This window comes from Phaethon aethereus (assembly GCF_964289735.1).
Source record: "Phaethon aethereus genome assembly, contig: HAP1_SCAFFOLD_784, whole genome shotgun sequence".
Lineage (NCBI taxonomy): Eukaryota > Metazoa > Chordata > Aves > Phaethontiformes > Phaethontidae > Phaethon > Phaethon aethereus.
This window is the reverse complement of record NW_028113992.1, coordinates 1-10,922: the sequence shown is the minus strand read 5'-3', so window position 1 is coordinate 10,922 and position 10,922 is coordinate 1. Positions and strand designations below refer to the sequence as shown.

General features: G+C 68.6%; 3 protein-coding genes across 3 annotated transcripts; 2 read left to right on the top strand and 1 right to left on the bottom strand.

Annotated features, from left to right (window-relative positions):
- Positions 1 to 779: 779 nt before the first annotated feature.
- On the top strand, positions 780 to 1,399 carry ANAPC15 (anaphase promoting complex subunit 15; the record flags this gene model as incomplete). The annotated part of the gene is made up of 3 exons (XM_082015934.1): positions 780 to 839; positions 991 to 1,128; positions 1,352 to 1,399. Coding segments are annotated over 3 exons (246 nt in total), but the record flags the coding sequence as incomplete, so codon positions are not given.
- Positions 1,400 to 1,901: 502 nt separating this feature from the next.
- TOMT (transmembrane O-methyltransferase) lies at positions 1,902 to 3,318 on the bottom strand (the record flags this gene model as incomplete). The annotated part of the gene is made up of 3 exons (XM_082015935.1): positions 1,902 to 2,317; positions 2,543 to 2,739; positions 3,057 to 3,318. The coding sequence occupies 3 exons, from the start codon at positions 3,316 to 3,318 to the stop codon at positions 1,997 to 1,999; spliced, it is 780 nt and encodes a 259-aa protein (XP_081872061.1). The 3' UTR covers positions 1,902 to 1,996.
- A 2,260-nt stretch (positions 3,319 to 5,578) lies between these two features.
- On the top strand, positions 5,579 to 10,916 carry LAMTOR1 (late endosomal/lysosomal adaptor, MAPK and MTOR activator 1; the record flags this gene model as incomplete). The annotated part of the gene is made up of 5 exons (XM_082015936.1): positions 5,579 to 5,620; positions 7,701 to 7,846; positions 8,787 to 8,864; positions 9,434 to 9,560; positions 10,840 to 10,916. Coding segments are annotated over 5 exons (470 nt in total), but the record flags the coding sequence as incomplete, so codon positions are not given.
- Between the last annotated feature and the right edge of the window lie 6 nt (positions 10,917 to 10,922).

Here is a 10,922-nt window from a genome sequence, read left to right as displayed (position 1 = left end):
GCAGGTGTGGTTTCATTGCTGCTGTCCGTGTGCCGCTCTGGCTCCATGCGGGACGGTCCCTCGTCTCCTGCAGCGGACTGGCGTGCCCCCTTTTCTGCGGGGTTGGTTAAAGAGCTGGTGCTGAACCGCAGCCCCCAATTAATTAATTAACCTTCTCCCGAGGAAGGAGGGTGGTGATTTTGGATCCTGGTAACCCACAAGTGCTCCAGTGAGTGTGATTCAGTGCCGCGGCCCTGTACTGGGCCCTGGGTAGGGGGAAGATATGTCTGTTCTAATGAAATTTAAAAAGAATTTTGGTGATTAAATTACTGTAATTAAAATAATTTCAGTCAATAACTAAAACTTCAGCACCTGGGGGAAGTTCTGACTCCCTCTGGGTGGGAGGTGCTGGAGTATCTTAATTGAGCTTTAATTATCTGCAGGGCAGAGCCCGTGTTGCCTCTGCAGTCCCCTGCGGAACAGGGACCTCGGGTGCTTTATTAAAAAAAGAACAACTTTGTGGTTGAGCTCTGCTCCCGGTCCCCTGGGGCAGGCAGGCACCTGCCTGCAGCTGCTCTTCCCTGCCTGCCCCTCATGCAAGGATGGGCAGGGGGAGGTTGCAGGCAGCAGGACTCCTCTGGCAGCTGCCAGGTGGGAAGACCCACTGTTGGAAAGCGGTGCGAGCATTCCAGGGGCCAGCAGGCGGGTGGAAAGGGCTGGTTTGCCAGCGGGGAGCCGCGCCGGGGGGTCGCAGAGCTGTTGGCATTGACCCGCCTCCCCCCCGTCTCCTCACTCCCCAGCTCCAGAGCATTGCCGAGAAGGACAACAACCTGGTGCCCATAGGAAAGCCGGCATCCGAGGTGGGTACGGCGCTGCGGGTGGGGCAGGGGACCCCCACTCCTGCATGAGGTGGGGGAGGCCATGGGGGTGTTGAGGGGCTGATGCGGCTCTGGGCCATGGCGTAAAGCCCCTGGTGGGGCTGGCGGGGCGCTGGAGCCATCCTATCCACAGCATTATGATGAGGAGGAGGAGGAGGACGATGAGGACGATGAAGACAGCGAAGAGGACTCGGAGGACGACGAGGACATGCAGGATATGGATGAGATGAACGATTATAATGAATCTCCTGATGACGGGGAGATTAACGAGGTAAATGGCGGGGCTGGGGATGCTGGCCTGTGTCTCTGCCCCACTGAGACCCTGAAGTGTGGGGGGTGTGGCATGTGGGAGCCTGAGGGGGAGCCCCGGGGGGTGTTTCCTCCTCCGCAGCACTCTGCGGGTCTCCTGCCTTCAGGCGACGCAGGGGCTGGCTGCTGGGAGCAGCCCCGGCCCCTGCTCGGGTCAGGGGGTCTTGAACCTCTCCCCTTCCCAGGTGGACATGGAGGGGGCAGAGCAGGATCAGGACCAGTGGATGATCTGACCCTGCCGTGGCTGTGCTGAACCGGAGCCTGGGGACAGGAGGTGCCTGGGGAAGAGCCCTCGCCCTCTGGGGCCCTGGCCTGCGGCGTGGTGAAACTCCTCCTGCTGTGGCCACGCCGGGGGCTGCGTGGGGCAGAGGGGGCTTGGGGTAAAGCTGCCCGGGGGGCTGGAGAGGGGTTGCGGCTGCCAGAGCAGCACTGGGGAGCGCCCGGCTCTGCCTGGGACAGCGGGGCTGCCGCGTCTTTGCTAATAAACTCCATTTTTAAGAAATCCATCCCCAGGTCTGGTGTCCGAGGCGCATCAGGGCAGCCTCTGAGAGCCACGGGGGTGCTGCTTGGGCAAGTTGGGGTCTGCGCCTGCCAGGGAGGGCTGGGCTCTCTGCCACGCTTCCCTGGGGTCTCATGTGGCTCGGGCAGGAGCCGTACAGGGCACGCGGCCTCCTCTTTCCCCCTGCCGTGCTGCTCCACCACCGTGCCCCGCCGCAGACCACAGCAGTCTCCGCCTTTCAACCAGAGCCTGTGTTTATGGCTGAACACGGTTACTCAGGGACCTGTCACTCCCTGCGCTGACTGCAGTCACCACGAGCTCCCCGCCTGGCTCAGGGGTTACCGGTGTAGCAGAGCTCGGCGACGCCGTCAGGGATGGTGCGGAAGTACTCCAGGCTGGCGCGGTGCACCTTGCAGCGGTACTTGCCACAGGTTTTGGCATACTGCAGGAAGTGGGGCGCCCCGGGGAAGAGGACGTTGTCGGCCAGGATGGTGGCCCCCTCGGCCAGCAGCTGGTGGCTCTCCAGCAGCTGCAGGTCCCGCAGGTAGCAGCGCTTCCAGTGGTCCATGAAGACGAAGTCAGCCTTCAGCAGGCCGTGCCGCTCCCTCAGCCGGGGGATCACCTCCTCCGAGGGGCCCACGATCAGCACCACCTGCACGGGACACCCCTCAGCCTGTGGCCTGCGGTGTTGGGGGGCTGACCCTCCGGCAGCAAGCGGTGGTGGGAAAGGATCCAGCCTTTCCCTTCCCGGCTCCCCATCAAGGGGGCGAGGTGCCGGGGTGCCCCCCGTGGTGGAAAGGGCCCCCCCTGCCCCTCTCCTCCCTGGCAGTGGCGGGAAGAGCTGGGCTGGCTCCCGGCGCCCCGGTGCGGTGCTTACCGTCTGCTCATCAAAGCCAGCCAGGCGGATGACCTTCTCGGCCACGGCAGCGTGGTGGGGGTGCACCTCCACGGTGTACAGACGGGCGCCTGGGGGCAGCCCCTGCGCCAGCAGCACTGTGCCGTAGCCGCAGTAGGTGCCCAGCTCCAGCACCCGCAGCGGTGCCCGCTCGTACAGCAGCCGCTCCACGATCCTCCCTGCCACGGGTCGGGCCCCTCAGCACCCTGTGGCTGCCAGGGAGCTGCACCCCCCTTCGCTCCACCTCCTGGGGCAGGGCCAGGTCCCCGGCACTGCCAGGTCCCCAGTGCTGCCAGGACTGGGGCAAGGTGCTGGCTGGGTTCCCAGTGCCGTGGCCGGTGCCACGGTGATATGGCACGGTAGAAGGGAGGGGAATGGCTGTGCCAAAGTGCCCCGTGTCCCTGGCCAGCCCTTCCCCAGGTGCCATGGCTGTGCTGATGGTGCCATGGCCCGTGCTGGGCACCCTGCGGCACGGGCGGGCAAGGGTTGTGCTCACCTTTGATGGGCCCCACGCTGCTGAGGTGCTCGCAGTGGTAGCACCACTGGTCGAAGGTCTGCAGGACGTGGCGGGGGTCCCCGGGGATGGCGTGGGCCAGCAGGTACTGGAAGGCGCGCTGCTCCCGCGGCACACCGGTGAGCCGATCCCGCAGCCAGGCCACCAGCACCGCCCGGTACAGCAGCACCAAGTAGTGCCGGTAGCGGATCAGCAGGGTGACGAGGAAGGGGAGGAAGGCCAGGGCGATCGCCGGCGACACCATTGTGGGGGGGTGCACGAGGCTGCGGAAAGGGCCCCCCGGGGGAATGCTGGGGCAGGGGGGTCCTCCCGGGGTGCCAGCCCCGCAGCTCCCACTTGTGCCATGAGCTGGCAGTGCTCTGCACCCCCCAGGAAGAGCCTCTCCCTGGGCCCCGGTGCTGCTTGCCTGGCCTTGGGGCTGCAGGGCTGTGGCTGGAGCCGGCCCGGGGTGCTCTGGGCGTCCCTGCGCTGGGGCTGAGGGGGGCCAGGGGGGGTTGGGCTGTGGGTCCGCCCTGGGGGGCACTGTGTCACAGTCCCTTGCACCCTCTCCTTGTCCCAGCTTGGCTGACCCTGTGCCCCACATCCTGCACCACACACCCTGGGCTGTTGGGGGTCCCCAGCTGCAGTGAGGGGACAGGGCCATGGGGGTGGCACCTACCTGTTGGCAGGAAGCAGGCAGCAGGCAGGCAGCAGGCAGGCAGCAGGCAGGCAGGTCTGCGTGGCCCCAAGCGGGGCCGAGCCCAGCTGTCTACTCAATTATTGATGGTGCCACCGCAGCCACCACCGGCTCCTGTTGCCAGGCTGGGGCTGGGGGGTGGCCCTGGGGCTGGGGTCCTGGGGCTGGGGTCCCCTCAGTGGTGCTGGGGTCCCTGCAGTGGGGCTGCGGGATCACACACCAGAGCCAGGGTTGGGTGCTGGGTTGGGGGGCTGGATGCTGTGCTGCGGGGTGGAGGCAAACGTTGGGGCAGGGCCTCTTGGGGACCCCCAGCCCCCCCCGCCAGGCCCAGGGGGTCCCCAGCACCGCGGGGCCTCAGCCCCTCTCCCTGCCGTGTCCCGCCGGGCTGAGCACTGATGCACTCGCCACAGCAATAGGCCCTCTGCGCCGTGAAACCCCGGAGCGGGCAGAGGGGCAGGCGGGACCCCTGGCGTGGGGCACGGGGTGGGCACCCGCTCTGCACCCCACGTTTTCCGCACACGGAGTGGCATATAGACATGGATGGGGGTGGCGGGGGTCCCCCCGGCGGGGGTGGGCGGGGGGCAGTGCTGCACAGGCAGCGGGGAGCCGCGGGCTGGAGCGGGGCTGGAGGAAGGGGGAGCCCAAACCTGCGGGGGGCTGCAGGGGGCAAGGGGGGCTCAGGGCTCAGCTCCAGCCGTGCCTCAGTTTCCCCACCCCGCCGGGTGCCCCGTGGGGCCGGGCTGCCCCGCCCGTGTCCCCCGGCGGCCGCGGGGAGCCCCAGGGCTGGGCGGGGGCCGTGGGACCGCCCACCCGTGTCCCGGCGCCGCAGGGCAAAGGGGGGCGGCTGCGCTCCCGCCCTGCCCGGCCCTGATCAGCACCCGCACTGGGGGCACCGGGCACTGGGAGCACTGGGCGCCAGGAGCACTGAAAGAACTGGGAGGCACTGGGAGCGGCACGGGGGGGGGGGCGGCACTGGGGGTGCTGGGAGCACTGGGGGGTACTTGGCAAACTGGTCACACTGGGCACTGGGAGAAGCACTGGGAGCACTGGGGGCGCTACTGGGGGCGCTGGGAGCAGCACTGGGGATACTGGGAGCACTGGGGAGGCCCTGGGGGCAGTGGAGGCAGCACTGGGAGCTCTGTGGGTGCTGGCAGCAGTGGGTGAGGCACTGGGAGCGGCACTGAGGGCACTGGGAGCCCTGGGGGAAGCACTGGGAGGGGCACTGGCTGCACTGGGGGTGCCCGGAGAGGGGCTCACGCAGGGCCCATCCGTGGGGGGACGTGGGGCTCCGCCCCGCAGCGTCCCTCCCCACGCGTGTCCCCGCGCACACGCGCGCAGGCTGGGACACGCGCGCAGCTCGCACCAGCGCCCCGCACGGGGGCGAAGGGGTGGCAGGAGCAGGCGCCCACGTGACCGCACACGCGCGTCGCCCACGGCCGCGTGACGCAGCCCGGGCGTGAGCGCGGCTCTCCCGCCCCTCCCCCACGGTGATGGCGCGACGCGCGGTCCCGGCGCGCGGCGCCGCTCACGTGACGAGGCCCGCGCGCGCCCCCGGCAGAGGGCGCGGCGCGGGTCAAGAGCGGGGCCGCTGCCCGCTTCCCCTCTCCCCCGCGCGCTGATTGGCTCCTCGTCACGTGACGGCGGCGCCTTTAGGCCCATTGGCTCGCTGCGCCCACGTGATGAGATGGCGGGTCACGCGGCCGCTGGCGGCGGCGGCAGGGGGAGGGAGGCGGCTCCGCCCCGCCCGCGCTCACGTGACCGGGGCGGCGGGGCCCCTGCCGGACACCGTAGCGGCCCCGCGCCCGGCCCGGCCCTGCTGCGCCTCGCCATGGGCTGCTGCTACAGCAGCGAGGCCGAGGCCTCCGACCAGGTGGGCCCCGGCGCCGGGGGGGGACGCTCGGGGCCTGCGGGCCGGGCGGGGGGGCCCGTCCCCAGTGGGACGCGGCCCCGCCCTGGTTGGGGGGGGCTGCGGGAAGAAGCGTCCTGTCCGCTGCCCCGCGCCGGGGCTTCGGCCTTTCTGCCGGCGCGGAAGGCTTCCCTCCCTTCCCGGAGCGGCCTCCCGGCGGCAGGGCCGCGCGGCCGATCTCCCCGCCGGCTCAGCGCAGGGCCGGCTGCCCGCCCGCTCCGGGTCGGGGCGGGGGGGGATCGCGGGCAGCGGTCGGGGGTCCTGTCTGCCCGCGACGGCAGCGGTATCTCGGCCCTGGGGCCTGGCTCGCCCTGCCGGTTCCCCCCCAGCGGTTCGGGCTCCTGTTGGCCTGGCCCCGTTCCGCCCGGGGCTGGCGGCTGGCCGGGGTGAGGGCGGCTGCTGCTTCGGTGCTTCCCGCTCTACTCGGTTGCATCCCGCAGCTCCCGGCCGGGTTGCGGGCACGCTGCCGGTTGACGTCTGGCCATGTGGCACGGGGTGGGGGGCCGCGGGCCCCGGCCCAAAACCCCCGCTCTGCCGGGCTGGCACCCGCTGCTTGTGGTGGCCCATTGGCTCCAGTGGCTCCGCGGCCATGGGTGGCCGTCCCCAGAGACCCCTGCCAGCACCCGAGCCTTGCCAGCGCGGCCTCTCTCCTGCTTCTGTGCTGACGCCCTGACGTCTCCTTGCAGAACCCTCGTGGAAAGCGCGGTGGCCTTTGCCCTCCGCCCCGCCAAATCTGGGGCGGCCGATTTCTTCCCGTGGCTGCTTCATCCCCCCCAGGTAGCGCTGGCCTGCCCGCCGGTGTTCCCCTGCCGGCACGGCCCTTCTCTGCCTGCACGGGCTGGGGGCTGGCCCCTCTCCCAGAGCAGCCCCGAGAGCTTCTCCTGTTTGTGATCATTGTAACGTCGTTTCTTCCTTGCGTTTCTGCTGCTGCCTCATTTGTCCCAGCGCACCCGGCCAGGCGCATCCTCCCCAGTGCTGCATGGGAGGAGGAAGGCGCTTGGCGGGTTGTGCAAGACGAGCCCCCCACGCTGTAGACCCTGTCCCCGGGCACCGAAGGGTTGCGGCTGTCATGGCGTCTGTTGGGAGCGGTGCCAGGTTTTTTCTTTCTGGGATGAAGTGACAGTCTGTGCTGCCGCTGAGCAGCTCGGGGGGCCGGGGCTGTCACCTGTCCTGCAGAAACTTAATCCGTGGCTGTGGTCTGGGCAGCCCCTGCCTGTGCCCTGCCAGGGAGCTTGGCCGTGGCAGCTCCTCCCCGGGGGAGCCCAGCCTGCAGCTGAGCCATCATGCCGCCGCGGGGGCGAGCAGGACCTGGGCTGGAGGATTGCAGCGGCGTTGCCTGGCGGGGGGAAGGGGAGGGGGAGCTGCTGGCCAGGGAGGAGCTGAAGATGTCGCTGATGGGGCGTGCGGAGCAGTGACGGTGCTCCCACCTCACCCTGGGTCGCAGGCTGTGCATCCCGCTGTCCCGGGTGCTTGTGCCTGTCGGCTCCCCGCTGGCTCCTCTCCCGGCCCCTGCGGCGCTGCATGGCCAAGCCCCAGGATTAAGGCCTGAGCCACAGCTGGGGGCTCTGCACCCCTGGAGCTGAGGTGGGGGATGTGCCCCGCGGCTCCGCTCCCTCCAAGAGCCCCCTCTGGGCACCCCCTGCCCCATGGTGCCCCCGGACTGTGGTTGGTGGGGCTCACCTGGTCCGGACAAGCCCTGTGCTGTGCCTGTGCAGAAACGAAAGGCTGGCAGGGGTCTGTCCAGTCCCCGGGTGGGAGGTGAGGCCATAGGTGCTGTGTAGGCAGGTTTGGGATGCGACAGGCATGTCTGTGTTAGCTGCCAGGTTTCAGCTGCACTTGCTCCCTTTGTGGCAGTGGGGGCTTCGGCTGGGAAAAAGCCAAGGATTTGGGGAAGAGGAGCCTGGCTGCCACTGGGACTGTGCCGTGGTTACACCAGGATGTGTGGGGAGCCCTCCTGGCAGGTGAAGGGGATGACTAGCCCTGTCCTGTGGGGCGAAAGCTGCCAGTGCCAGGGAACCGGGGCTGATCTTTGCCTTTCCCTCAGGAAGAGGAGACGAAGCGGCTGCTGGAGCCAGCAGCCAGCCCTCCCGACAAGGTGCTGAATGGGGCGGAGCAGAGCTACCACAACCTCCCGTCAGCACGCACCGATGAGCAGGCCATGCTGTCCTCCATCCTCGCCAAAACGGCCATGTAAGCCTTGTGTCGTACCTGCCGTGCCACAGCGGGGTGGGCAGGTGCCGCGGCCGGGCAGGGGCTAGGGGAGCTGTGGCAGTGCCTCCCATGTCCCTCCAGCAGCCCACGGACAGCCCCCCCCCTCTAATCGGAGCCCTACGGGGATGCAGAGGCGAGACCCCGGGTGTGAGGTGACCCCTCAGCCGCTGGGCTGGGAATCGGGGCTGGAGCTGCCCCAGCGAGGGGATGGGGAGCCCCCTGCTCCAAATGGGGGTGAGCAAGTGAGTCCTTGGGGAAGTGGCGAGGGGGACTGGGGGCCCCAGCACCGTGTCCCCTTCTGGGGGACGCACATGCCCTGTTCTCCTTGGGGAGGCTGACCCTGCCGGCACAGGGGCAATGTGGGGTGGGGGCTGTGCCCATGTGTACATGTCCGACATGGAGTGTTGCAGCGGCCTCGAGCATCATGCTGCCGTCGGGGGCACGTGGCTGGGCTCTGGCAGAGACCTGGGCAAGTGCCCAGTTCCTCTCTGAGCCTGGGGCCCAGTACCGGGGCTCTCAGGGCCTCAGTCAAGCACTTAATCCTTGCAGCCCTTGCGGCATGGTGGAGCGTCCTTCCCTGAGCGGCTCTGTGCCGAGGTCCCCAGAGTGCGGGCCAGCCTGCACCGTAGGAGGCTGTGGAGCAAAGCCCCCAGCTCTCTGGGCAGCCTCTGTCTGCCTCTGCCTCGGGCCAGTTGCAGTCCTTGGCGTTTCTCTCCCAAGCCTGGCACGCTCATGTCCGGCTGTCTGCGTGCACGCTGCGAGTTCGGCCTTATGGCCCAGAGCTGTTCGTTTTGGGGTGCCGAAGCCCTGGCTGCCCTCGCAGCCCTCATCGGAGGGTGCTCATCTGCCTGAGACAGGGAGGGGGGTCGGGGGGGCACGAGGAGCCTGCAGAGGGACCTGCTGTCTTGTGTCCCTGCAGCAACATCATCGACGTGTCGGCTGCGGATTCCCAGGGCATGGAGCAGCACGAGTACATGGACAGAGCCAGGCAGTACAGGTGGGACCTGCCCTGCTCCCTTGGCGTGGTTGCAGCCGCGTCCCTGGGCAGGGTGGGGAGGCATCGGGCAGGGCCTTGGGGTTTTGGCCTTTGGGAGAGGAACTCAGCGTGGAGCAGGGCTCCCTGCTTCCAGGGGGGTGGTGCTCAGCCCTGCTCCTCTCCACCCTCCTGGCACTGCTGGGTGAGGCTTGTGGCGGTGCCAGCGGCAGAACCCTTGTCCTGGCTACAGGCTCGGCGAGGGCGGCCGTGCACAAAGGGCTCCTGTGTTCCCCCCCTGGCACTTGGGGTAGATGGCGGGTGCCTGGATGCGATTGCTCCTGCTTGAAAGGCGCCTGTGTTGGAGAGCTGGAAGCTCCCTCGTCCTCCTGCCTCGGGGGCGAAAGGGGGCGAGTGCTGGGAGTCCCCTGCTCCCCCCCAGTGGTGCCAGTGCCTGGAGGTGCAGCACCCATCTTCTGCTGAGCCGGGGCGATGCCGAGCAGGCGGCTCCCTGCATCCCGTCGCTCCCTGGGGCAGGCTGACGTGCTCGGCCCCAGTGCCAGCGCTGACCCTCACCGTTCTCCCCTCCGCAGCACGCGCCTGGCCATGCTGAGCAACAACCTGACACACTGGAAGAAGCTCCCGCTGCTGCCGTCTCTGACCAACCAACCGCACCAAGTGCTTGCCAGCGACCCCATCCCCTTCGCAGACCTGCAGCAGGTGAGGGGCTGGGGCCGAGTCCCCTGGGCCCCCTCGGTGCTCCGTGGAGATGTGGGGGCTGAAGTGCTCTCGTCCCAGAGGAGCTGCAGCAGTCTGGCCATGCTGGAGGGCCCCAAGCAGGTCCCGGTGGCCGCTCTTGCTGTTTTCAGCTTGGTGTGGCCTCGCCAGAGGAGCACGGACACCGCCGGCTCGAGCACGGGCCGTGCCGGGGCTCCCATGAGCTGCGGTGCCGGTGGGTGCTGTGGCCGATGCAGAAGCATCCCGAGTTTCAAGCAGTCCTGTAAGGACTCTTTAGCCCTGAAAGCAAAGCCTGGTCACACGTTTCTAGTGCAGTAACTGCACACAGACAGCGGCTCTGCTCCTTCAGTCCCTTCAGAAGATGGTTGTGGTAGCAGCGCAGGCAGCCTTGCTCCCGGGGCGTCCTGCTGCTGCTTTAAGGAAGGAGCTGCTGAGGAAACACTCTTCCTCGCAGGCAGGAGCTGCCGCCTTGCCCGCTAAGCGCACTGGAAGGGCCCAGGTTTGCTCCCAGCTGGTTTGCAGGATGGGTGTCCCCGTCCCTCCTGCTGAGGGCTGGTTCCCAGCTCACCTGCCAGTCCCCAGAGCTGCTGGAGGGCCGGTGCAGCCCGGCACAAAGCCCACAGGCTTGCTGCGGCTTGTCCCGCTCTCCGCGCTTCCTCCCCAGCCGGGGGGGTCTCAAGGGCGAGGGGGGTTTGCGTAGCAAAGCCTGTGGGGAGAGAGGAGGCTGCCCCTGGGCTGCCAGAAACCCCTTCCTGAGCGGAGACAGGCCGGTGGCTGGGCACGTCCCGGCACGCAGAATGGCTCTGCCCTGCCAGCCTGGCTGCTGCTGGTGCAGCCCCAGGGGATGGTGGCGGTTCACCCCCTCCCGGGGGGCACAGCCAGGCCTGGGCTCGCACAAGCAGGGAGGAGCCACTGGCGGGCAGGCTTTTGCCAGCTGGGCTCTGCTGTGCCCTCTGCCAGGCTGGATCTCGGGCATAGCCATGGGTCCCGCTGTGAGGGCAGGTTTGCCCGCCACGACGGGCTCACCTGCCTGTACCGGCCTGCAGCGAGCTCCTGCGCCGCCACTGCTGGGAGCTGCCCGGGCAGCCCGGCTTTCCTGGCGGCTGCGGGATGGCCGAGGTGTCGTGGCTTCTCCCGCGGCCTGGGCTGCCGTGGAATGTGCCGGGGTCACTGGCCCTGCTGCTCCCTGCGGTGTTTTCTTTGGGATAACCATGTTTGCCGGAGCCACCGCTGACAGTGTCTGCTGTGATTGTGCTCGCAGGTGTCCCGGATAGCTGCCTACGCCTTCAGCGCACTCTCACAGATCCGCGTCGACGCCAAAGAAGAACTGGTTGTACAGTTTGG